Here is a 27,208-nt window from a genome sequence, read left to right as displayed (position 1 = left end):
TCAGCTGGTGACTGCAGCGCTCATCGATCCCCGGGGCACAGCCAACCCCCGGGGTGCCCAGGAGGGTTTCTCTGGTGTTCGCTGCCCTGGGTTCAGGGTGTGCCTGGCCCGAGGAAAGGCAGTTTGTGCTTTGCAGAGTGAAGGGGACCAGGACACCTGCACCCACAGCCCAGCAGAGAGGTGTCCTTCCCAGGAGTCCTGGCCAAGAGCAGGGGCTGGGCTCATGCCCATGTGCAAGGAGGGAACGTGGGTTGGGAGGGATCATGGGGATCATCTCAGTGCTCCCTGACATGGAAACCCTGCAGGGTGTGGGTGGGTTTGGGTGGTTCCCAGAGCAGGCGGTGGGCATGGGGCTGGGGCCCTGGGAGGAGCAGCAGTGTGTGGAGAGGCCTGGGGGTTCAGGGCTGCTCCTGGGGCACTTTTCTGTGGAGGAGTGGGTGCCCTGTGCGCAGCTAGGCACGGTGTCCACGTGGGCATGGGCAGGGTGGATTGGGCTGCTGGGGTGGGAGGAGGTGCTGAGGGCTGTGAAGTGTGAATGTCCCAGCAGGGTCAGAGCTGGGCATCCCCCAGCCGAGCCCAGCACAGCCCACGGGGAGAGGGCTCCCACCCCAACACTACCCCAGGACGGCCCGCAGGGGAGAGGGCTCACACCCCAGTGCCTGGAACTTGGCCCCAGGCAGAGGATCCCACACAGTGGTAGCAATGGGGCTCTGCGCTCTCCTAATCAGTTCCATGTCTGTGTTTGAAGGTACTGCAGAGCTGAGGCTGGAGGCTGGAGGCAGGCGCTGTGCTGGGAGAGTGGAGGTGAAACACCGGGGGCAGTGGGGGACAGTGTGTGGTTATGGCTGGACCGTGGAAGATGCTGCTGTGGTTTGTAAGCAGCTAGACTGTGGATCTGCTCTCCAAGATTTTTGGAACGTACATTTTGGGCCAGGATCTGGCCCGATTTGGCTGAGCACTCTTGAGTGTCGAGGCACCGAGACTGCCCTGTCTGAGTGCAGTCATGCTGGCTGGGGAAAACATTACTGCGGTCATGGTTGGGATGCTGGAGTGATTTGTTCAGGTAAGGAGTCAGTCAGTCCCTCCCGCTTGGGGTCGGGGCTGGGATCAGGGCGTTAACTGGGATGTGCCCTGAAGGAGAAATGTGTGTGTACCTATGTAGGCGCTGACGTGGCTCCTCTTGCTGCCAAGCTGGGACTGTTGCTACTGATGTCCTTGCAGGGGACAGGGGGCTCAGCCACCCTCAGGCAGTGCCTCGGGCTGGAAGATGAATCCCTCACCCGGCCCTACGGGGTCTTTTGCTCTCCATCAATCTCCTCCTGTTCTGCCAGGACCCATCAGGCAGTGCTGAGGGTGCCCATGCCCTAGACACCAGGGACAACTCCTGGCTCCCCACGCTGGCCTGTGCCACAGGGCTTTGCCAGCGCTTACTGACCCTCATCTGCACCTGCTTTTGCAGTGAGAGCTGGTGGTGGCCCAGGGCTTCCCGTGGGTCTCCTGCTCCTCTGCCCGGTCGTTGGCCTGCTCCATGTGCACCCCCGGCAGCGTGCTGTGGCCCTGCCTGGGGACAGCCCTCTCCGGGCACATGTCAGAGGGGGCAGCTGGCCCAGACACTGACCCAGTTACAGCTGCACCATTTCTGTGCCTGGCACGTGTCTCCCCTCCCAGACACCTCAACACCCCAGGACAGCCCTGGAAACAGGGCGCATTTCGGGCTGCTCCAAGGTGCTTCCCCAGCCTGGCCCTGAGCTCCGCAGGGGCTGAGCAGGCTGCAGGAGCCGTGAGCACCTGGGCCCATTTGACCAGGTGCTGCTGTGCCAGGGGACCCTGTGGCAGGCAGTGCTGGCCTCTGGGGCAGCATCATTTCTCTGAGCAGTGCCTGTGGCTGTGGTTCCGGGATAGACACAAGCCCTGGAGCACTCTGCAGGTGTGAGAGGAGGTGAGGGAGGCCCTGAAGGGTTTGTGTCATCAGCACCCACTGACGGCTGCTGCCGGGATGTTCACGGGGCATTTTGGATGTGGCTGCCTTGGAAACGATGTGGGAAGTGGGTATGTAACTGCCAGAAGCCTCTGGGAGCTCCCTGCCATTGGTGTTTTTTCCAGGATTTGTGCAGCTGGTTGGAGGGGACAGCCCCTGCTCAGGACGTGTGGAGATCAGAGATGGAGGCCAGTGGAGAACAGTCTGTGACTCACACTTTGATCTCAAAGCAGCCGACGTTATCTGCAGGGAGCTGCAGTGCGGCAGAGCCCTGTCCGTGCCCGGGGCAGCTCACTTTGGAGAGGGGGTCGGTCCCATCTGGGACAGAGAGCTGCAGTGTGTGGGGAATGAATCCCTCCTCTCCTCCTGCCCCTGGAGGTCCCTCAGCAACCAGACCTGCACCCATGCGAACGACGCTGGTGTCACCTGCACACGTGAGCATTCAGGGAGGAGGTGCTGTGAGCTGTGCGCTGTGGGGTAGGGGAGGGGGGAAGTGACCATGCTGAGCATGGTGTGAGTACAGGAGGCGTGGAGTTGTCTGTAATCTTCCAGTGATGCAGGCAAAGGAGATGGGATTGCGTCTCTGTGGCATTTCCCTCTTTGGCTACTGGAGGTGCAAGAGCACAAAGCCATCCTCTCTAATTGCCCTCTCTCTGCTTTGCAGTATTTGCAGGCTTCAGGCTGGTGAATGACAGCACAGTATGCTCGGGGCGAGTGGAGATGCAGGTGCAGGGGACCTGGGGGACGCTCTGTGACTCTCGCTGGGACGTCTCCGACGCCCACATTCTCTGTCATCAGCTCAACTGTGGATTTGCTGAGTCTGTTCCTGGAGAAGGGCATTTTGGGAGAGGAACGGGCCCTGTCTGGAGAGAGAGCTTCCACTGCGAGGGGACCGAATCCCATTTGGGACAGTGCCCTGTGACTGCCCTGGGGGCCTCCCAATGCTCACATGACAATGATGCTGGTGTTTTCTGCTCAGGTGAGTGCAGGGAAAACACAGGATTAGCCCAACTTGCCCCTTGTGTGTGACACAGCAAGCCAACAAAGCAGGGAAGCCCAAGGCAACAAGAACCTGTATTTCTTCCTGGAGCAACCCTGGCTTTCCACGGAGGGATTCAAAGGGCTTTGCCTGCTCAGGAAGACCACTTTGCCTTGTGAGAGGCAAGGACTGAGCCGGGAGGAGGCATCTCTGCCTCCCCAGGACAGGTGGTTCAGGCGCCGAGTGCCACCACCAGGCCTGGCCTCCTCTGCGTTCCTCTTGTGGCACAGGCACGGGACAGGGCTGCGGGGTACACCTCCACTCACGGTGGCTGCAAAGGACCCTCTGCTCCCTCCTGCAGCACACAGACCCATCCCAGACCTGCAGAGAGCCCTGCAGAGAGACCCTGATGCCACCACCTGCAGGGAGTGCCCTGGGTTCGCCCAGCAGGAGCAATGCCTGGGGCTGAGCAGCAGAGCAGGGCTGGGATTTGCCCTGGCTTCTTGCAGCATATACCCCAAACTCAATGTGTCTTTCAGAAAGGCCCCCCTTCCTCTGCTTCCTGCCAAAGACACAAGCTCCAAGTCCCCAATCCATGGGGATGCAGAAGGGCAGAGATATGTGGGCTCTTCCCCAGCTATCTTAGCAGGTGCCAGCCGCAGGGTGGAGACGGGAGCAAGGCTTGTGCTCGTCCTGTCCATTGCCCAGGCCATTGGCTAGGCCACTGCTTCCTCCTGCTGGAGCTGCTCCACATGTGCCATTTAGGACATATGTGGTGGCTCTGGGATTTGCCCAGACCTCCCATGCTTTCCCATCTCTGCACCTTCCTGAGCAATGACAGCGTATGGCTGAGCAAGGTTTAGTGGCTGGAGAAAATAAAAAATGCCTTGGAAAACTCCCATCCCTGAGCTCCTCACTGTGAGCTGGCTACAGTTGGGTGAGCTCCAGGGTGTCCAAGGACATCAGAAATGGGAGACACATGGCAGGGTGCAGGGCTGCCTGGTTTCACAGAGGGTGCAGGGCATTTCCCCTGTCTCTGGGCAGGGCCCTTGGGATCCCTGCGGCTGGTGGACGGAGGGAGCCGGTGTGACGGGCGAGTGGAGATGGCGCTGCACAGGGCGTGGGGCAGAGTCCTGGATGACGAGTGGGACGTGAATGATGCCAGCGTGGTGTGCCGGCAGCTCCAGTGCGGAGAGGCAGAGCGAGCCTACAACCTGCCAAAGCCTGAGGGAGGGACGGGCCCCGTGGAGCTGAGAAGGGTCCAGTGTGGAGGGAAGGAGGCTCACCTGACCCTCTGCAACATCTCCCTGCCTGAGGCAGCGCCAGCAGGAACTGCTGAGGACGTGGGGGTGGTTTGCTCAGGTGAGTCACTCTGACAGTCCCTGCTGAGCTGTGCTCCCCAGGGCCGCGAGACCCTGACAGCTGGGGTTTCTCCGGGCTGCAGGGAGCCGGCGGGTCCGGCTGGTGAACGGGACAGGGCGCTGTGCCGGGAGAGTGGAGATCTACTACCAGGGCACCTGGGGGACCATCTGCAATGACTCCTGGGACCTGTCCGACGCCACCGTTGTTTGCCACCAGCTGGACTGCGGGGTGGCTGTGGAGGTGGTCGGCTCTGCTCGTTACGGGGAAGGCTCCGGGCAGATCTGGCTGGACGATGTGAACTGCTCTGGGGATGAAGCTGCTCTCTGGGACTGCCCTGCCGCGACCTGGGGACAGCACAACTGCCCCCACAAAAAGGACGCAGGAGTTGTCTGCTCAGGTGTGTGCTGGGAGCGGTGGTGGGAGCCTGGTGCGTGGGGAGGTAGGGATGAGGGGAGAGCAGGGCATGGCCGGGACTGTCCCTGGCTGTCCCGAGCCCCCTTCCTGCCCCCGTCCTAGGGGCACCCATGCACAGTCCCCACCGGCCTTTACTCAGGGTTACAGAGAGAGAACAGCCATGCGCAGGGGCTAGAGGGGAGGGCACTGCTGCACCTCAGGGACTGCTCTCTGCTCCCTTGCTGAAATGGTGACTTGCTGGCAGTGCCCTCTGCCTGTCTGAGCCCTGGAGTGCCCAGAAGGGTCCCTGCTTCTTGGAGTAACTCTCCTGCCCTCGGCTGCCAAAGAACAGCCAGAGGGATTGCCAGGGATGCCTGCGGTTTCTCTCTCCGCACCCCAGAACCAGCTTGTTCCCCCACTTTGTGCCTTTCCTTCCAGAGTTTGTGGCCCTGAGGCTGGAGAACAGCAATGGCTGCTCTGGGCGCCTGCAGGTTTTCTACAACGGGACGTGGGGAAGTGTTTGCTCCAACTCAATGACTCTCGCCACCGTGTCCCTGGTGTGCAAAGAGCTGGGCTGTGGAGATGAAGGCTCCATTGAAAGAGTCCAGCAGTATGGCAAGGTGTCTGGCCCCACGTGGCTGGATCATGTGGAATGTGGGAAGAGGACCAGTTCCTTTTGGCAGTGCCCCTCTTCTCCCTGGAACCCACAGTCATGTGATGACCAACAAGAAGAGACCCACATCACCTGCAATGGTAATGCTGGAGCCACCTGGGCACAAAGCTCACACCAAGTCTTGCTCCCTGTTCAGCAAGGTGCAATGCAGAGAAAGAGCTTGGTAGTGACACGAGCAAGATTTCAGCTCTCAGGGTGACCCACATTCATTCAGCAATAGCTGTCCTGAGTTCCCCGCATAGCCCAAGGAGGGGCAGAGGCACCTGCAGGCAGGGTCTCCTCCCCCTCATCTTGGACACCTCCTGGAGGTGTCTGTTGCTCTTTATTTTCGATAGAGAGCACCAGAACCACCAGCTTTTAGCTTGGAAAGTCTGGGCAGAGCATCCTGCTCATGGCTGTGGTTTGCTGAGGGAATGGGAAGAGTGACACCGGTCCTGGTGGCTGTGGGTTATTTGGAAAATAGGCACTGCCCTGGGCACTGCCCCCAGCACCAGAGCTCAGGAAAGCCTCCCCTCTGGGAGCATCCGTCTGCTCCTCTGCTAACCATGGTCTCTTTGGGGGTGAGCCTTGAGTGCCATGCTGGTATACACTGAATTACTGGGGGTTTCAGCTGCTGTGCATGATCAAGGAGGCACTGGGAGGTTGAAGCAGTTTGTGGGGCAGGGTGTCCTCAGGCCTCTGCCCGTGGGACTCCTGCAGCTCCCTGGGTGCATCCCCTGGGCTGCCGGTGCTGTCCTCCCCATGGCCCAGAGCAGAGGCCCTGGGTGCTGTCACAGGGACCCAGAGAAGGGCAGTTCAGAGGGGACTTGTAGGGTACATCCGCTGACACACACACCCACAGACATCTCTGTTTCTCTCTGCTCTGCAGCTCCACCCAGGACGACAGTGCCACCTCCCCGAGCAGGTAACCTCTCCTCCTCCCTGGAGGATGATCTCCCCAGGCCAGGCTGTGAGCTGCAGCCTGAGAGAAGGGGCTCTGACATCTCTGTTTCTTTCTGCCCTGCAGCTCCACCCAGGACGATAATGTCACACCCCCGAGCAGGTAACCTCTCCTCCTCCCTGGGGGTTGATCTCCCCAGGCCAGGCTGTGAGCTGCAGCCTGAGGGAAGGGGCTCTGTGCTGGGGTGCGAAGCCCTGGAGAGGAGGCCCTGGGGTGGGAACGGGTAGCTTTGGGGAGGGCTGTGATTCCCCCAGCAGTGTGGGAGCTGCCCCATGACCCACCTCTGTGCCCCCACCCCCTGCTGCCATGTGTGGGGGGTAAGGACTGGGGTGTCCCTGAGTCCCTACCTCCCCCAGGCTAGGAGCTGCCTCCTTCATGTCCCTGCCTGTGCAGATCTGCCCCGGGGCCATGAGAAGGATAGCAGGAGAATCTCAGTGCCTGTCATCATCTGCATCATCCTGGGGGCCCTGCTGTGCCTGATCCTGGCCCTGCTGGTGGGGCAAGTGAGAAGTGCCAGAGCTCAGCGCAGAGGTGGGTCCTTCCCCATCGGTCCCAGGTGGGCGACGCCTCTTGGCAGCCCTGCGGGTGCTGTGGGGTGTCCATGAGGGGCAGAGACAGAGGTGCGATGGGGGTGCTGCCTCCTGCCCTATCCCTGCCCCTTCACTGTCTGGCTGGGGACAGCAGCAAGCAGGGTGGAGAGAGTCGAGACACAGGAGGAGATGGTGACGGGGGAGGATAGAAACGGCAGTGAGGGGCTGGGGGAGATGGGAACAGCGAGAGACCTTTGGGGATGCTGCTGGCCCCACTCTGGTCAGAGCTGGAGGGGAGGCCGTGGGGCAGGAGCGGTGCTGGGAGGCACGCAGGGCAGGGGTTCTCTGTGTGCGGGTGTCTGGTCCCTGGGCTTCTCCCTGCATCCATCCCTTCGCACCCATGCCAGGAGCCGTCTGGCAGAGAGCGAAAAGTTCACCAGGGAGAGGAGCTGCGGGAGCTGCTCCAGGGTCCGAGGAGGGAGTGACTCAGGGTGAAAAGGGGCATGGGGCTGTCCCTGAAGGGAGAGCGTGAGGATGCCATTGCCCCAGACCATATGCACAGGGATGCTGTTGTCAGCAGGGATGTGGCCAAGATGAGTGGACAGAGCAGTGGGGCCAGGCTGTGGGGTGTGTCCTGGGCTGGCCCAGGCAGAAGGGATGGGTGAGCACATTGGGGTCCAGTCTCCTGTCCCCATGTCCCTGTGCCCACCTTGCCTCTGTCCCCAGGCTCCACGAGGTCTCTGGAGTCCTTCTCTGAGGCTGTGTACCAGGAGATTGACTACAGCCTGACATGGGAGAAACAGGCAAAGTTTGGTTGCTCAGGTCAGTGTGGTTCGCTGCTGGGAGGGAGCACATCTGCAGGGCCCTTTCCCTCAGCCCTGACCCAGGACAGCACCTCGGCAGCTCCCAGGCCAGTGGTCCCCGCAGCGCTGGGGCCACGGGGTCTGCGGGGAGAGCAGCCCAGTGCTGGGCTCAGGAGAGGAGCTTCCTCCCCACCAGCTCTGCCCATCGCAGCCAGGGGCACAGCTCCTCCCTGCCTCTCCTGCTGCACCCCCGGGGTTGTACCTGGTGGGTGAGGGAAGGGGCCGTCCTAGGGCAGCTCTGAAAGGCCCTTTGAGATGGGGTTTGTCCCACGGGAGCAGGGCAAGCCCCAAGCCCTCCTCCCCATGCAGTCCCTGCTGTGTAGGTCCCCCTTCCCAGCAGCCCTGGCCATGAACAGGGCCAGCAGAGCTCACCCCGATAACACCCGCTGCTCCTCTCCGCAGGCTCCTCTTCAGAGGGGTCCCTGACCAAGCTGCAGCCCGACCCTGGGGACAGCGAGGAGGAGGATGGTGCTGGGTCAGCCCCAGGTAATGGAGGGGGAGGCAGAGGAAGGGTCGATCTCTCCTCCCCGTAGCTGTGTGACCGCCAGCGGTGTCACTGAGTATCACTGTCGTGGTGGGGAGGAATTGCCCTCGTGTGTGACTCCAGAGCTGTACTGAGCGGGCGAGGGTTGGATGTGCCCACTGGATCTGGGTACCTGCAGCCCTGTGCCCTGAGGGATCGCATGGGGACTTCCCATGCTCGACCCATCCCTGCCTCCAGCAGGTCCCGAATTCGCCCCGAGGAGCCATGCCTCCAGGCCCCGACATCTCCTCAGGCACACGGGGAGCCTTCACAGCCAGCTCCAGGGCAGAGCCCGACACTGCCAGCCTTGTGGCTGGGCAAGAGGGATCCCCACTGCTGCACGCACACTCCTGTACCCAAGGGGAGGTGGGCAGAACGCAGGGTCTCCTGTAGCCCTGCCAGCACCAGCATCTCAGCCCCTTGGTCGGGCACCTCCTTCCTTCCTCTGCTCTGCGGGAGGGCTCTTCTCATTGCCAACAGCTCCCCTCTCCTTTCAGATGTCCCCATCCTGCCCAGAGGTGACCCAGCAGATGACTATGATGATGCCAAGGAAGTCTCTGAGCCCAGGGAGGATTTTGTTCCTGGGCAGCAAGACTGGGAAACACCCAGGGAAGCAGAGGAGGGAGACGAGCCCGGGGAGGCACAGAGAGGTGAGGGGGAAATGCAGTGCTGCCGGCTCCTGGGCTGCCGTCCCCAGTGCCCAGAGTGTCACTGCGTACTGAGATCCCGACCTCTCGGGACGGGGAGGGATCCTGTCCAAGGTATTTTCCTGGTGGGGAAAGTGGGGTGGGATAATGGGCTGGATGTCTCGGAGCAGTGAGGGGAGGGGGAGGAAGTGGATATAGAGCCCAGGAGGGGCACCCGCATGGGGAAAACTGCAATGCAGTGTCCTTGCTGCTTCCAGGGTGGAGCCTGCACTCCCGAGGAAGTGACAGGGCCCCCGGAGACAAGAGAGCCGCCCCATCCCTGCCCTCCATGGACACGGGGTATGATGATGCTGAAGAGGTGTTTCTGGCACATCCCCATGAGGACACCAAGGCTGAGAGACAGGGCCCTGGTGCCAAACGGTCCTTGAGCCCAGGGCCAGGGGAGCCCACCGCTGCCATGCAGTTGGGAGCACCGGGGACAGAAGAGAGGTCTGCGCAGCTGGGAGAGCAGTGAGTGCCAGAGAGCGCTCTCCCTTCTCCCACTGGCAGCAGAAACAGCTGGGCCTTTCCTCTATTTTTATTCCCATACTTTTACAGCGTGCATTGGTATTTGTTCTTACTAAACCCTTTGGAGGTTTGATCCAGAGCTGGTGCCTCCCTCCCCAGGTGGCGGGAGTGTCCCCAAGGCTGATCAGGGAGAGCAAAGCACCAAGAACCAGCAGTGGGGAAGGGGCACATCTTGGGAACAGCGGGCTCTGAGACAGGCTGTGCACCTGCAAGTGCCCATGGTCCCTGGAGTGCGATAACAGTGAATAGCCCAGCAGGAGGATATTCCTGCTGGCAGAGACATTTCCATCTTGCAACCGACACACAGAGTTTCCAGACAAAATGGGTCTCTCTACAGGGTCCCGTAATGGCCCTCTGGGCGGGGAGGGCCAGTCTCCTCCCCCACCAGAGTGCCCCCGCTTGCTCTTTTCCCTGGGGCTCTACCAGGGCCTCCCTGGTCCCAAGGCATGAAGGCCACCACAGAGCTGCAGTGACAGGGTTACCCCTGGGCTGTGGCCCCACAGATGTGAGTCTGGAGGTGACAGCAGTGCCCTGAACACCCCAGCCAGACGCAGAGGGGTTCATCACCCGGGGATCACCTCCCCATAGCAGCTGGGAGGCAGCTCTGCTTCCCGCTGCCCTGGCACATGGTACAGAGCAGCTTGTTTGGGCACCCAGAGCTGGGATTTCCCCTCCTCTGGTTCCGCAGGGACTCCTGTGTCCAGGGGCTGCTCCTCGCTCCCGCAGCCCTCATGGACCCTCAAGCACACCTGGCACAGCCTGAGCTGGCTCCTTCCTGGCAGGGGCTGTGAGGCACCAGGGCCCTGGGCAGCCCTGGGACCCCCGTCCTCCTGCTCCCATCCACCCCCACCCCTCTGCCCTCCCGCTGCTGGGCTGCAAGGGCAAAAGAAGGAGCTGCCTCGCCTGGGGCACCAGTTTGGGTTTGTGGAGGGGGAGATCTGTGTGTAGGGCGCGGGGGACAGGAGCAGGCAGTTATGGGAGGAGATGTTTCCTTTTGCAGTGCATGGGGCCATGCGACTGCCCTCAGCTCTCCCTGCCCAGCAGCCAGAGCACAGCTCACCTCTTCCCCACAGCCTGCACCATCAGGCTGGGAGAGAAAATCAAATGCATCTGCCCAGGGTCTGGTGCCTGTCTTGGGGAGGCAGAGGATAACTCCCCCATTCCTGGTGCTGCCCAGCGCTGCCTCTGCTTCGTAGGAGGGTTTCAGCTCTGGGTCCCTGGAGGGACATGTCTCCTCTCTGCCAGCAGCCAAGCCACCACCCAGCAGTGGGGGTTGTGTGTGTCCCGGTCCCAGTGGCTGGGCTCCCCACTGGGAACAGCCACAGCTTGGCTGCCTGCAAAAAGCAGGATCCTGCCCTTGAGGAGAGGAGGCAGCCGGCAGCTGTCACCAGCACCTTCTCCCATGGTAGCACTTCTCCAGGCCCCTCTGCGAGCTCCTCCAGCCTTGGGCCCTGTGCTGACCCTCCATGGGCAGCACACATGCTGGAGCACCTGCTCTGCAGGGACCTGGTTGTGTGCCAGGTGCCTCTCACCAGCCTCTTCTGCCCTGGAGATTTAGACCTCAGGGCCAAAGTGCAGAGTAAGCAAGAGCTGGACCCTGCTCCTTCCCCTCAGTGGTCCCAGATCAGCTGCTGTCCCAATGGGAGCTGCACAGGGGCTTGGTGGGCACTCAGTCACCATGTCCAGCCCTCAGCTACCATGCAGGAGAGCTGGGCTGCGCCTGCCCCACTTATGGTCTGCCCTGCCCTCCTGCCCAGATCTGGCCCTACATGCACTGCTCTCTGCTGGGGAATACAGATGGTGTCACCAGAACATCCCCAGGGTGGTGGGGCAGGGCTGGGGTGTCCCTGGGGGCCCTTGGGGTGCTGGGGCTCAGACTCCACCTCCAGGCCCGCGACCTGGAGCCTCCCTGCTGGCAGCCCCTGCCCTGAGACAGCCCCCTCCATCCCCAGCCTCCTGCCCATTTTTCTCCGCAGGAAATGCATGGCTGGAGCCTGAGCCCAGTGGGAGCAGGGGATGGGAGCACAAACCTCCCCAGGACCTGGGTGCTGGATCTTGGTTTCCTCATCCCTATGGCACCAAGCAGGAGCTTCTGCGGTGAGCTCACCTGCAGCTCGTGGCCATGCTGGGGCCAGCACAAAACTGCCTTCCCAAGGCCTGGGACTGCCAGCTCTGCTCAGCCCCACGGCCCATCTGCTGTGGGACAAGCACCTGTTCAGCCAGCCCTGGGGCTGTGCCAGCCCCTGCCCTGCCCTGCCGCACAGACACATGTGGGGCTGGGTTCAGCCCCCACCAAAGGACATGCTGTCCCCAAGGTCTGGCACAGGGGCCCCTCAGTGCTCAGCATGCTGGGGAGAGGCCCCTTCCCTGCCACACAGCTCCTGCAGAGGGGAGGATGCCCAAACAGCCAGGGGTCCTGTCCCTCCCTGGCACATCTGCCCAAGGATGAAACATGCCCTCACCTGGTGCTAGGGGAAGGAAGAAACACAACACGTGCCGGAGGGCAGAGCTGGCAGGGAAGAGGCACAGGACAGGCACTTTACTCTTCTCCACTGCCCCCAGGCTGAGTCAGAGCCTGGAAGCAGGCCTGCAGCCAGCATGACCCCCATCACAGGCTGGTCAGGACCACAGCCGCCCAAGAAGGTTGGAGGTGGGATGTTCCCAGGACCCAGGGTTGCAGCCGGAAGGGCTTTGGGGCAAGCGTGTCTGTGCTGGCACCATCCAGCCCAGCCCAGGCCACCAGACCATCCCCAGAGCCTGCAGGAAAGCATGTCCCTAGGAGCAATGGGACTGTTCCCTTTGCCAGGCTCTGCTCCCACACTCATGTGCATGGACATGGGCAAAGAGTGACAAAACTGAAGACATGACCCTGTTCCATTACCAGCATGATGTCTTTGGGATCCCCAAGAGACATCTGCCAGAACCAAGGGCAGACCCGCAGCCAAATCTCTGGCCTTGGATGTAGGAGACAGTGCACCTACTCTGAAGCTCCACACAGTGCCCACAGCAGGAGCAGAGGGGCACCGCACAAGTGCCCGAGCCCATTACCAGAAGGTGATGGATCAGAATGATGCATTTGCTTCACAGACATTCTTGGACACAGCATTTGTTTTAAAAAATTCGAATTCCTTGAGATCTGTTACTTAGGTAATGCTCATGTGGGGAATCCAAACCTCTTGAACAGGGTAGTTGGCTGCTGTCTAGCTCTTGATGGTATTCACTGCCACAGGTGTCCTTGCAACAGCATCTTCAGCTGGATTGGATGAGAGTCCCTGAATGGGGCTGTTCCAGTGAATCCTTATTAGCCAGCTGGCCACGGTCCTATGCAACCACTGCAGGGCATGCAGAATCTGTCGATTTCTCCTGACAGAGGACTATATTGGAGAAATCCGAACATCATCCTTGTATCACAGTCATAACTCCAATTCCAAAGATCTTCCTACAGGGCAAAGGAAGTGACATCACCATCCCAGGCTGGTCCCCCTTTACTTGCCTGCCCCTCTCCCCTACCCCTGAGCTCTCCTTTCTGCTGGCAGGAGTTTTCTGATGCTCTTGATGACCTCACACCACCTCCCTGATGACCTACATGCTAATAGCCAGTGCAGCTGGTGCAAGGAACTGACCTCACAATCAACATCCCAGGCATGTCACTCAACCTGCCTCTGCCTTCCCCCTGAGCTCTCATCTCCATGGGGAAGGCTTTCTGATCTGCTTCCTCACCTCACACTGCCTGCCTGCCTGCTGCCCAGTCAGATTGCTGCAGTAGAAGTGACCTCACAAACAAGCTCCCAGCCATGCCACCTTCACCTGCCTCTGCCTCTCTCCTCTTCAGAAGCTCACCTCTCTCCTGGGGGCTTTCTCCTCCCCTCAATGACCTCACAGTGCCCACCTGCCTTCCTACTGCTGGTCAATCTGGTTACAGCATAGAAGTGATCTCACAATCACTATGCCAGAGCTATCATGGTCACCTGCCTCTCCAGCCTCTCACATCTACCTCATGGGCTTTGTCATGCCCTTGATGACCTCACATATCTGCCCACCTGCTGCTGGCCAACAAACTGCTGTGAAAGGAGACACCTCATAATCAAACCCACCAATGCCACCTTCACCTCTCCCTCCCTCTCACCTCCTCCCAAGCTCTCCTTGCTGATGGACAGCCTCTGGGATGCCACTGATGACCTCATAATGCCTGCCTGCCCACTGCAGGCCAATCAGCTAAGTGTAATGGAAGTGACCTCACAACCACCACACCAGCCATTGTGCTTTCTCCTTCTCCCACTCCCACTCCCACCTCCCCAGCTGCTGAATCAGCTCCTGCCACCTGCAGTGACTCCAGTGCCTGTTCACCTGCTGCTGGTTGGGTGCTGCTGGGACAGGAGTGATTCACCAGCAACATCCCAGTGGTCACCTCCAACTGCCTCCCCTCTGCCCTCCTGCTGAGCTCTCATCTCCCATGGTCAGGTGCATCTGATGAGCCTGATGCCCTCACACCACCTGCCTCCCTGCCTGCCCAGGGTAATCCTGCTGCTACAGCTAAAATAGTCTCCCAGCCAGCATCCAGTCCTGTTGCCTTTATACATGCCACGCCCTCCTGTCCCACAGGGTTGTGTGTCATTTCAGATGGTGTGCCAGTTGGTCACTTCCTACATGGGGAGCTCCACTTCCCACAGGGCATCCCGTCACAGGGCAAGTCCACCATTTCTGTAGAGGAGCAATGCATCCAGTTCCCGGCCTTCACCCCTGTGGGGACAATGGAGATTTAGGACAAAAGCACCCCTGGAAATGAGGGCAATCGCACCCACGACCTCCTGCATGCAAAGCAGGAGCTCTTCCACTGACCTGCATCCCCTTACAGCCTGCTGAGGGCTGGGACATACTGTTGTCCCATGATGTGCCCTTTGCCAAGCACAGCCCTGCTGACCCCTGGTGCCCTGAGAGCCTCCGCAGAAAACAGCATTTGAACCCTCTGGCTGGCCCATAGGCTGGGATGGGGGAAGCTGGCATGGCTTCTCAGCTGGGGACTGGTCCTGGACCACGGTTGCACCACAGACTACTGCCCCTTCAACATCTCTGCTGTCTATGGGGCAGGAGGAGACTCTTGCTGCAGGCGCTGCTCCCACGCTCTGGCCCTCCCAGTGGAGGGTTGATGGAGAGGAGCAAACCCCTTCCCTGAGTCACCTCTGCCACTCTGTGCAGCACTCCTGTGTGCATCATATCTGTCCCCAACACCAGCAGCAGCAGCAGCAAACGAGGTGAGGGAAAGGCCCTCCCCAGGGTGAGGTGCCCACAGCTCCGATTGGCCCCTGTGTGTGCAGTGGAGGGGCCACAGGAGCAGGCAGAGCTGATGCTGGGAAGGGAACTGCCCACAGCCCCTCAGCCAGGCACCAGGCCTCCCCCCTGCACCGCTCTGCCCTCCAGCACCCGGCAGTGGGCGAAGGGCAGTGTCCCCTTCCCTGGTGCTGGGCATGTGCCTGGGCTCAGGGACGTTCCCATTCCTGCATCACTGCGGACCGTCCTGACACCGGCCAGAGCTGCTCCAGGACAGCCCCAGGCTGGGGTCTCTGTGGTGCAGTGGGGGAGCACGTTCCGCTGTTAACCAAAAGGTTCGTGGTTTAAGCCCACCCAGGGACAGTGTCCTTTTAGCAGCATGACTGGCAGCACCATGTTGCCCGGAACCCTGGATTTTGCTCACAAAATTCTCTGTGTGCATGTGTGCGTGTGCGTGTGTGTGTGTGTGCAGAGATGGGTCTTGCTGAGGTGTGTTACACTGGGAGGGAACAGGCAAGGTGATCAACAGGGTAAGGATCAGCACCAAGCACAAGGCACACACTTTACTACTGCCAAAATATAACAAATCAGGCTTTAGAGAAGGCTGTCCATTATGACCTGTGTCATTCTCCAGAGAAGAGAAGGAAGGGAAGCATGAACAGCCACAAATGAATTCCAAACACTTTCCCAAAGCATCTCATTGCCATGCCTTCACCAGCCCCTTGATGTGCTGGGAACCTCCCTGCACCTCCCCTGCTCGAAAAAAATGCTCTTTTCCCCTCCCAGGAACTGGCCTGGGAAACCCAGAGGGGAAAAAGGAAAATTCCCCTCCCTGCGCCAGAAGGGAGTCGGCGGGACTGTTTGATTCAGCTCTTGCCTACAACAACACAGGACACATCGTTCAGATTTCTCCCTTCTGGTCAGCTCTGATGTTCAAAAACAAAACCAGAAGTCCAGAAGAACACACTGTAGCTGGATTTGTTTTATCCAGAGTTGAATAATACAAACTGACAACAACAGCATGGTGAAGAGGTGGCCAAGAGGTTAAGGAGAGGGATTGCTACTCTATTCTGCTCTGTGCACATGGCCTCAAACTTCATCCTCATCAAGGATGATCCTGTTCCTGGCTCAAAACCAGCCTGGAAGGAGTCTTTTGGCGCAGTGGCAGTCCTGCAGTCCTTGCCCCTATGGACAAGCATTTTCAAGCTCATTCTCAAAGCTGGCAAGACAATCCCCTTGCTTGGATGGATACTCCCTTTCTCCCCACTCCTCTCACTTGTGCTTGGTCACAACAAAAGCCAAACTTCTCTGGAGCTACATCCCTGGGGAGCTGGCTCTAGGACAGCAGATCTGCTGCTGGCTGGGACATGCATGTTGCTGTGGGACGTCCTTCCTGGACCATGCAAGGTGGCCAGAGAAGCTGGAGAGCAGCATGGAGGATGCATGAGCGTCCTGTTGAACCTGAGCTGAAATGGTGGTGCCATGCTCTTCCCTGACAGGAAGGACAAAAGAGGGAAGAGTGCCTGTCCATGCTGGGTGGTCGTATCTGCACATCTCATTACTGAATGGGGAGAAGGCAGGGTGCAGTGCCATGGGGCAGTGAGAGAGGCTGGATGAGTCCCCACTCCAGCAACTGTCTGGGAATGTGGAAGCAATTCAGACATCTGTGTGACATGCAGACAGCTCTGCCAGAGTCCCCCATGGCAGGGTCAGCCCTTCATCAATCCCCGGCACAACCTCAGGGGAGAGCACAGCACCCTCAGTCCAGTCTGTGCTCGGTCCTTGGTCTGACTTGTTAGCTGGAGAGAGGCTGAGACTCAAGACAGAGCAGGATGTCCTTGGTCACAGTTGCAGCTGAGATCCCAATGGGAGAGCAGGGTTTAGCAGCAGCGAGAGCTGGCAAGAGGACCAAAGCAGCTTGTGGGGTGGCAGGAGCAGGGCTTTGCCCTCTGTGCACGGACAGAGGGCTGCAAGGTGCTGCAGCTGCGCTGCACAGGGCAGCCTGATGGGTGAGTAGGTTTGGGTAAGGAAAGTGGGGAGGATCGAGATATTTGTGCTGCGAGCTGCTACAGAGGGCATAGAGGACACAAAAGCAAAGTCTGTGTGCAATGTTCAGGAAATGCAAAGGAAGGTAAATTTGGAGAGCAAAAGTGACTGCCAGTTGGTGATCTGGGGCTGTTGTGAATTCAGTTTTACTGTCAGTTTTTAACCTCCCTGCTAGACCCCAGGGAATCACTGCATTTCTACCCTGTCTTAGTGCTCTGTCAGCAGCATGGAGCTGATGCAGAGGGATGTTCATAAGAGGCTCCAGCAAGGCCCCTCTGTGCTGTTTCTCTCCCTTCTGATACCCAGAGAAGAGCACACTGACACGCTGATATTTCATCAAAGTTGGACACTGCCTAGACTGGCACCGAGTCAGGATACTACCACTGTGCTGACCTTTGGGGGACCTTTTGTGACACCCCCCCCCCCAGCCACTGCCTTGAATCATCCACCTCATCCTCATGGGATCGACCTTCCTCTTACCCAGTGCCTCTGCAGCCAGCACTTCTGCTTTGCACCAGCAGAAGCTGGTTCTTTTTGGTCACAAAGAAAGGAACAAACTCTCTCTCTTAAGAAAGATACTATCTTATTAGCATCCCAGAAAGAGGTTATAGCAAATTATTTAAAAAAAAAGAAAAAAAAAAGAAGTCTCTTCTGATGCTGGGAACCCCAAGCTGATAAACTCTGGCGCAGACCTTGAGTCAGTGCATGGCGCACTGTGCAGACCCCGTCCGTGATGTGGTTCACCAGTATTATGGCCTGCAGGGCTTTTGTAGGATTTTATTAGAAGTACTGTAGCATAGAAGGAACACAGGTTCAAGTTCAAGCTGGGAAGCCAATCACAAGATCAGGCTCGAGGTCAGGTTCAGGTCCGGTGAGAGTAACCTGGGTCAGACACAGCCCTGTGATCAGCAGTCAGGACCATGGTAACAAGGCAGGACCAAGGGCAGGCCAGAAAGTCAGTCCATGGGCCAGGATCGAGATCACTGCTGTCCAGTCACACATGGGTCAGTCATGGCTCTGGCTGAGCTGGAGATTGTCACTCTATGACACAGCTCAGGCAGGGACTGAAGCCCCCAGGCTGAGCTGAAATGGGGCTCCGGGGCCCAGGGCTAGTGGTTTAGTGGAGGCCCCACATGGGGCTGGTCAGGAATACTAAGGCCTCTTAGTTCCTTTCAGGCCCAGACAAACTGTGAGGTCATCTTTATCACAGCAACTTCATAGGCCATCAGCAATCAGGCAGGTGGGCAGGCATTGTGATCTCAGCAAGGGCATCAGAACATTCCCCCAGCACAGGCGACAGATTTGGGGGAGAGAAGAGGGAGAGGACGAGACGAGGACATGGCTGGGATCTTGACTGTGAGGTCACTCCTGCCTCAGCACTGTGATAAGCCAGCAGCAGGCAGGCAGGAGGGCAGCTGTTGTGAGGTCAGCCGGGGCAGCCGAGAGCTTGCCCAGTCAGATCAAAGATCCCTCACTCCATCCTCCTCCACTCCTGCTTGCTCTTCTCCTCCTTGAACCCTCTCCCTAAGCACAGAGGCCCAGAGACCTTTTAGTGAAGACTGACACAAAGAAAGCACAGAGGAGCTCAGCCTGACCTGCTTTGCTCTCATTAATTCAACCACCCCATTCAGCAAGGCACCCGTATTTTCCAGTACTCATTGAGTGGAGGAAGCTCTTCTTGCAAGTCTCCAGCTGAGCTTTGGCTTTCCCATGAGTTGCTTGTGTGTATATACAGACCATGTAATGCATTTCAAGGTTTGCTGTACTGCTTAGGGATTTAAAAGGAACTCTTGACTGAGGCCTATGATGGATGTTTCTTAACTGTTCTGGCACTTCCCTTCATGGGTCAGAGTTACCAGTTAAAACTGGATCCAGCCAGTCTTGAGGCCCAATGGATGTATAGTATTCCATAAAAGGAAAGGTTTTTGACTGTGATCTTTGATAAGAAAATTCTGGAAAAAGTAAGAAAGAACTTAAAAAGCCTTGTTCCTGTTTGATATGCAGAGACCATGGTGGTGAGGTTTATTGTGACCACTGTTGCCGTTTGCTCTCCCCTATAGCTAGCTATAGTAAATAAAGCTTCTGTTCTGACCTAACCCAAAAGTATTAAGATTTTCTTCTATACCTGACACCATCCCCGCACACCCAAGATCTCTTTCTGTCCCTGCTTCCACTTCCTGTATACTCCCTTCTTTGCGCTGGAGTTCCACCATGAGTTCTCGGGTCAGACAAGCCAGTCTCATGATATTTCTGCTTGTTTGCCTGCGTAGCAAGGTGGACCGTTCTTGTGCCTGGGGCAGGGGATGCTATTCTTACACACCTGCCAGTTTTCTCAAGCTCCTTTGCCGCTCAGACCTGCCTCCATGGAATCCCCCACTACCAGTTCCCTGACAAGGCTGAAGTCTGCTCGCCTGAACTCCAGGCCCTGACTCTGCTACTCTCCTTCCTCGCTCCCTTCAGGATCTTGAACTCCACTATTTCATGATCTCTACAGCCAAGGCAGCCACAGACAATCATGGCCACATCCCTTCTGGTTGTGAGCTTCCATTTCACAGAATCACAGAATCACGGAATGGTTGAGGTTGGAAGGGACCTCTGGACATCATCTAGTCCAACCTCCATGCTCAAGCAGCGTCACCTTGAGCACATTGCACAGGATCACGTACAGGCAGCTTTTGAATATCTCCAGAGAAGGAGACTCCACAACCTCTCTGGGCAACCTGTGCCAGTGCTCTGTCACCCTCACAGTGAAGAAGTTTTTCCTCATGTTCAGATGGAACCACCTGTGTTTCAGTTTGTGCCCATTGCCTCACCTCTGTCTTGCAAGACTGGACCCAGTACTGACCCCTGGGGGACACCGCTAGCTACAGGCCTCCAACTAGACTACGCCGCTGATCACAACCCTCTGAGCTCTGCCATCCAGCCAGTTCTCAATCCACCTCACTGTCCTCTCATCTGGCACACACTTCCTGAGCTTGCCTATGAGGATGTTATGGGAGACAGTGTCGAAAGCCTTGCTGAAGTCAAGGGAGACGACATCCACTGCTCTCCCCTCATCTACCCAGCCAGTCATCCCATCAGAGAAGGCTATCAGATTGGTTTAGCATGATTTCCCCTTGGTGAAGCCATGCTGACTACTCCTGATCACCTTCTTCTCCTCCACATGCTTGCACATGGCCTCCAGGAGGAGCTGCATCAGCTTTCCAGGGATGGAGGTGAGGCTGACTGGCCTGTAGTTTCCTGGGTCCTCCTTCTTGCCCTTTTTGAAGACTGCAGTGACATTGGCTTTCTTCCAGTCCTCAGGCACCTCTCCTGTTCTCCATGACCTTTCAAAGATGATGGAGAGTGGCTTAGCAATAATGTCCGCCAGCTCCCTCAGCACTCGTGGGTGCATCCCATCAGGGCCCATGGATTTGTGGGTATCAAGTTTGCCTAAATGATCTCTAACCCGATCCTCCTCCGCCAAGGGAAAGTCTTCCTTTCTCCAGACTTTCTCTCTTGCCTCCAGGGTCTGGGGTTCCTGAGGGCTGGCCTGAGCAGTAAAAGAAGGCATTCAGTAACTCTGCCTTCTCTGCATCCTTCATCACCAGGGCTCCCGCCCCATTCAGCAGCGGGCCCACATTTTCCCTAGTCTTCCTTTTGCTACTGACGTATTTGAAGAAGCCCTTCTTGCTGTCCTTGACATCTCTTGCCAGATTTAATTCCAAACGGGCCTTAGCCTTCCTCGTCGCATCCCTGCATACTCTGACAATGCTCCTATATTCCTCCCAAGTGGCCTGTCCCCCTTTCCACATTCTGTGCACTTCCTTCTTCTGGTTGAGTTTTGCCAGGAGCTCCTTGCTCATCCATGCAGGTCTCCTGCCTCCTTTGCTTGACTTCCTTCCCATAGGGATGCACCACTCTTGAGCCTGGAGGAAGTGATGCTTGAATATTAACCAGCTCTCTTGAACGCCCCTTCCTTCTAGGGCCCTAACCCATGGGATTCCTCCAAGTAGGTCCCTGAAGAGGCCAAAGTTTGCTCTCCTGAAGTCCAGGGTTGCGATCCTACTCGGTGCCCTGCCTCCTCCTCGCAGGATCCTGAACTCCACCATCTCATGGTCACTGCAGCCAAGGCTGCCCCCGACCTTCACATCTTCCACCAGTCCTTCTTTGTTTGTTAGTACGAGGTCCAGCAGCACACCTCTTCTTGTTGCCTCCTCCACCACCTGTGTCAACAAGTTGTCACCAATGCTCTGCAGGAACCTCTGGGATGGTTTGTGCCTAGCTGTGTTGTCTTTCCAGCAGATACCATTTCTAGTCTTTGGGATCCACATTATTCCTGTTAAACCCCCAAAAGCCCAACCCTCAATGCAGCAAACATGCACACGAGAGTCACAGGTCCCCTCCCATCTTGCAGCCAGGACTAGCACCAGGACAGCGAGGCTCTGCCTTAACCCCTTCTCTGCCTCAGGAGGCCTAAACCAGCTCTTCCCACCTCCCTGCAGAGTCCCCTTGTCACTAGGACATGTGCTGGCCATGAAAGGGCTGACTCCACTGCTCTGACTAGGACCTACAAAGAGCAGGGGGTCCCTGAGGCACCCTGACCGCAGCTGCAGACAAAGAGCTATGGCATGACCTTGGGAGAGAGCTGCCCTGGGAACAGGCACTGCCCTCAACCCCTAACTCCTCAGTGGTCATTTGGGGGCCCCTCCAATGTTCACATGCTGCAAATGGCAGAGTTCACACCACACCAAGGAAAGATCCACAGCAGTTTGGAGATTTGGTTTAATTCACAAGAACAAAGCTCTGGGTGTGCCAGCATGGCTGGCAGTCACTGGTACCTCTCCTGCCGGCTCAGGAGGCAACTCTTCTCCCCAGAGGAGTTAAGGAGTGGGAAAGAACGATACTAAGTGGGATTGACAGAGAGAAGGGCAGAGAAATTCTGCAGGCTATTCCAGACCATACATTGTTGGATGTGCTTCTGATGGTGTTTTCATGCTCACTGTGGTGTGACACAGGCCCCTGGGTCCAAACAAGGTCCTATGTGCATTTGGTCAGCCTGGGACTGAGTCCGGTGGGGCCGAGACTGGGGGTGAACCTGCTTCTGGGCTTCAGCATTCAGTGAGAGGATCAAAAAGGTGCAGACAAACACTGCAGGGATCCCTTCGTGTGTAGCTGCTCAGAACTTCTATGGCCCACATTGTAATCCTATTCTCAGTGCCAAATAGCAGCCCCTCAGATGGAAGGCTGGGCATTTGCTTGGGGTTGCAGAGAGATGCATGGTATTAAAGCCTAATCCAGGTCAGTCCCAAGTCACAGAAGTCTCAGGATGTCACATTAAACCCAGTGGCTCTGCGACTGGGATTCTGACATCTCGGTGGGTCACTGCCCCTCAACTCTCCCATGCTTTTCCTGGATCTGGCACACACTTTAGTCTGTCTGTTGTGTCCCCAGCCTCTCAGCTGCTCTTTTCTCCTCCTCGTCTATGCCAGAGAAGTAAACAAACATAGACGGTCACCTCCTCATCTGATGCCAGGTGGTACCTGAGGACTTCCTGAACACTTGGCTTTTCTTCAGCCAGCTTCTCACCACTCACTCTCCTTCTCCTTCCCAACTGGAAGCAATGAGCCTGACTGAACCCTTGGCTGTGTTTCCGTTCTCTGCTGAACCTGCAAGACAATGCAATGAAGCTTTTAGCCCCACTTCCAGGCACACTCAGAGGCTCTGAACATGCACCACTAGAGCAGCCAGCACCTGCAGGACCTGTGCTGTCACCAGACCCCTGGGTCTGGCCTGGCCTCAGGCACCCCACGCAGGGATACTGCAACCATAGCTGGAGAACCAGGAGAGTCACTGCAGCATCCCCAAGGCTGTGTCACAGCCTAACCAGGATTCACTACGGTTTCCCACTGGCACTTACCTCTCAGTCTGAGATATCTTGTGGCATCATAAATGAGGGAAGGGAATTGCCACTTGCAGAGCAGGAAACCTGCACTGTACTCGATCTCAGGGAAAGACTGGTGATGGGGGTTCAGCATGGCTGGTTCTTCCTGCAGGGCACGATTGACTGTCTGTCACTGCCGCCTCTGCCGCTTGACTTGAGCCATCCAGTCAGCACTCTTATGCCCTTAAGCTAATATTGTCAATAGTAAGCCTTAACTCCCATAAGCAAATACAGCCAACGGACACACAGGGGGAGCTGGGTCTCCATCAGAGCTCACAAGCTGGGCACCTGCTCCTGCAGCAGAAGGCAGTTCTGCAGGAGAATTGGGCTTTCATCCGACTGTTTACATCCACAGAGACAGGGATTCCCCCCAGCTGAAACGCCCTGGGCTGCACAACATGCCCAGAAGAAAGCTCAGCATGCCCAAATCCACACTTGGATATGCAGACTAGGCCAGATGCTGGAGGGCTGTATGAGCCAGCTGAATGACATAAGGAAGACCTCCAGTGCTCGGAGGGGCATTAGCTTCCTCATCAGACTGTTCCAGGACTTCCCTATCATTCCTGTGAGAAAGCTCGTTTTAACCCAACTTCTCTGTGCTGCCACTGGAGACCATCTCCCATCTCCTGTGGGAATCAGGGCTAAGAAGCCAACATACTCACTCTGCAAAGAATGACATGACCACAATGGGTCTGAAAATGAGCAGCTTTGCTGCCTGACAGGACTGAATCCCTCATCTCTGGCACCTGCAAAGGCAAGAGACACATGTGAGATGATGCCAAGAAAACTATCTCAGTGCTCACAAGAATAGCAAACATTTCCACTGCTCAGAGAAGAAGCTGCCTCTCCGAAATGCTCAAACAAAGAACTCTGTTCCTCACAGAAGCCCCTCAGTTACACAGCCTAGCAGCTGGAGGGGAATACATGAGAAAGGGGAATAACCCTGTCAGGCTTTTTGCAAGGCTCTGAAGCCAGAGACTCAGCCCAGAGACCGGGTGCTTCCTAATGCAGCAGTTGATGGAGGTAAGCACAGGAGAAGGCATTTCACTGGCTGGGGTTCCTGGCTGCTGCATTTTTCCTGCTGCCTTGAGTTGATGCCTCCTGAGCTGAGAACAAAGGGCTCAGACATGGGGTTAACCCCACAGTCTCTCCTAACATTCAGACGGCTGCCTTTGCAGCATGGAGGAACAGAGTGACACAGCCCTTCCTTTCCCTTTACACAGCAGCTAACAACTGTGAGGTCCAACCCTCTGGTGTGTGTTCAAGGGGTGGCTGAGGGTCCTGCTCTGGGACTCACTGGAACAAAAGCTGGAAAAATGGTCCCGGCCCAGAGAAAGGACTGAAAAAATGCCATGGACTTTGACAGAAGGAAGAGACAGAGCTGGGAACCAGCTACAGCCTGCTTGCATCTCTGGCTTAGCCCTCGAGGGGCTGAGCGCAGACTGCTTTCACATCTCACCTTTACAGCTGCCCCTGAAAGCCCAGGCTGAAGGACAGGCCTGCACTAGAGACCTGGGGAAGGGCATTGGACTGGAAGGATTCTCTCTGTGACACAGTGTGGCCATCACTAGCAGCATGTGGGTGCACACCTCATGGCAAAACACACAATAGGTGGGATCTCTTCTTTGAATTTTTCCATGAGCACATGGGAACAGGATCCTGGGCTGGAGGGGACTTTGGTTTGACCCAGTAGAGAAAGTCCCAGGGTCTTCTACGTCACCAAGTCCTCTGAACGCTAGAGAAGAACAGTCCAGGAAGCTGGCATTACTCTAGGCCAGGACCATCCCCATGACCAGAGAGGTCATGGCAGGCCAACAGAAGTGCATTCACTTGCACTTTGCTAGGATTTCAAAAGCACGAGAAGCAGAACTGGAGAAATGGAAACTTACCCCAAGAAGAGCTTCTACCAGCTGTTCAGTCCCATTTAGCCTCTGCAGAAAGTCTCTGTAAAATCTCGCTTGCACGTCTTTTCCTTGAATAACAAGCATGCCAATGTCCTTCAGAACAAGGGCAACATTCTTGCCACTCTCGAGGCAGCGAGAGTAAAGACGCATGGTCTCTTCCGTGCAAGCCTCCACTGTTTGCCAAGGAACAGAGATGTCTGAGGCTACGTGAGCATACTTCAGGGGCTCCCTACAATTCCTTACGACCTAGGAAGCAACACAAGAAGAATGAAGTCACTAACAGAGCAGTTCAGCAGGCTAAAAGAGAATGTCAGCAGCTTTGAGGTCTTCAAGCAAGAAACTGCTCCTGGCCTGTCTTCTTTAACATTTGGTAAAGCTCCTGCGGGAAGCTGATGTCATCCCTCCCTAGGAGAAGTTCAAAGCACTCTGCAACTGATGTGCCGAGTGCACAGCAAGGTTTTCTTGCCTACAGAGATGGGAAGGTCCTAGCAATCTGGTATGAACCTGAGACACAGCGGTAGGACAAGGAGAGGAGAAAGGCAGAGAGTTCCCATGATGGGGAAGTGGGTGCCAGGTCACGGTGCTTGTGCCCACACTCAGTGCATTACACAAGCACTGCACTACACCCCTTCAGATCCTTCAGGCCATCCCCAGCACCCTCACACATGCACAGCAAACATACCTGCTTTGGGTGCCAGAGGCCTGTCCCTGAAAGGAGCCAGACTCATGTTGCCCTAAGAGAGAAGATGGAATCCTTTGAAAGGAAAGACCCACTCCAAACACAGCTCTGAGCTCCTCCTGCTTTTCCACAGGCATCACCAATGTCCACTACATCTGCAGGGCTGGCAGCGCTGACCAGCAGTCACAGCAAAGCTGGCCTCTGATGGGTTTTCATCCTCACTATGGTCCCCATCTCTCTCTCAAGGCTCTCTACATCTGGCTCACTTCTAAGTAGAAGGAGAATGCAAGGAGCAGTATGAATGCTGGTGTTTGCCTGTACAAGGTCTGGTGTGGCAATAAACATGGACCAAGGGTTTTAACTAGATCTGAGTGGAAGAGGCAGCCCCAGTACACTGGGCATGTTGCCAGCTGTTAGGTCAGAGAGAGAGGGAGTATAATTGTATTGTGCATTATGATCTCATGATAATAATAACAGAAAAAAGAAATGGAGGTGTTCACAGGACCTGGTGGAGGAATTCTAAATTTCTAACAGTCACATCTGAACAGCACTTGTGCACATCCCAAAGATGTCCCAAGGGGAAGCAAAAGTGCCAGGCTGTCTTCTTACCAGCAACATAGGCCTTATCATTGGGGAGGCCGTGAACCTCTGCAATATTCTTGAAAGATAGAACACAGGTGTGCGAACAGTCAGAAGGCCACACTTCCCACCACCAACTTGTTCAGTTACAACACTGAAGGTCCCAAGCTGAATAATTCGGAGTCCCTGAAAACAGGAAGGAAGAGAAGAATTATGTGACTGTTAGGTGGACAGGCTGATGATCTGTCAGCACATGATGATGGTGCTCTGTGCCCTGCCCACTCCTGCTGTACTGCAAAGCTTTGGAGAAGCCTTGGAGAAGCTCTTTGGAAGAACTTTCCAGGCCCAGGGGGACAGACCCACCTGGCTCAGCACCAGCTGCCTTACAGTGTAGTCAGACACACCTCCCCAGGTAGCAAGGGTCTCTGGAAAGTAAGTGAAAGACACGTCATGCTCTGGGTGGGCCAACTCACAACCATTCAGCCCATGCCTCACCCAGGAGATGACAAGTGCAAGCGTATTCAAACAGCATCCCCCTCCCCAAACATACCCCATCCCTGACAGGAGCTGCAGAGCTGAGGTGGGGACTGCCTTAATGTGGACCCAGGAGGGGTGTGGATCTCAAACAGAGGCATTAGGGCATGGAGATCCTGCCACGGAACTTCCACAATGTGTCCCCGAGCTCAGAGCCTGCTCTGCCACTCTGGAGGTACAAGGAGATCCAGTGGGAAGGAGCAGGAGGCAGTGGCCAGTCTCCCAGACAAGAAGCCACTGGGAGCTGAGGAAAAGTCCAAGGATTCATTTCTAAGCCATGTGTTTCTGGCAGCCTCTCCAGAGCCCAGCAGGAGCTGCAGGACCCCTCAGCCTTCTTCAGACAGCTCTCCTTTCCTGCCACATGCAGCTGTCACAGGGTGACCCCCTCCCTAGGGATTTGGGCAATGGATTTCCACTCAGCAAGAGCACGGTGCCATGCCCAGGGCACTCTGGGGGCTCAGGGCATCCCCTGGGTTTCCCCTGCGGGACCAGGCATCTCCCACTGCTGCCAACAGCCCCACCACATGTCTGCCAAGAGCCCGGGACTGTCACTGGGCTGCAATGGGTCTGTGCCCATCGCCAGGGCCAGCCATGTGCCAGGTGCTCACACCAGGGGAAACGTGTGCCAGTACCCACCCTGGACCAGCCATGTGCCAGGTCCCTGCTGGGGCCAGGCTGGCACTGGGCACCCCGGGCCCGGGCAGGGTGAGGAACCACTCTGCCCTGGGTGGGCACAGGGCCAGCCCCCACAAGGGCTGGGCACCCTGGGCCGGAGGGACTCGCTGTGGCTGCCACACACTGGCTCCAGCAGCCCGTCCCT

General features: G+C 57.1%; 1 protein-coding gene across 1 annotated transcript; it reads left to right on the top strand.

Annotated features, from left to right (window-relative positions):
* The first annotated feature begins 702 nt into the window (after positions 1-702).
* LOC136993990 (antigen WC1.1-like) lies at positions 703-9,402 on the top strand. Its single transcript, XM_067310031.1, has 11 exons — positions 703-1,063; positions 2,104-2,412; positions 2,643-2,957; positions 4,002-4,319; positions 4,402-4,716; positions 5,151-5,465; positions 6,719-6,856; positions 7,582-7,677; positions 8,121-8,204; positions 8,739-8,891; positions 9,146-9,402. The coding sequence occupies exons 1-11, from the start codon at positions 703-705 to the stop codon at positions 9,400-9,402; spliced, it is 2,661 nt and encodes an 886-aa protein (XP_067166132.1).
* The last annotated feature ends 17,806 nt before the right edge of the window (positions 9,403-27,208 follow it).

Source organism: Apteryx mantelli, chromosome 23 (assembly GCF_036417845.1).
Source record: "Apteryx mantelli isolate bAptMan1 chromosome 23, bAptMan1.hap1, whole genome shotgun sequence".
Classification (NCBI taxonomy): Eukaryota; Metazoa; Chordata; class Aves; order Apterygiformes; family Apterygidae; genus Apteryx; species Apteryx mantelli.
This window is presented reverse-complemented; position numbering and strand designations above follow the sequence as displayed.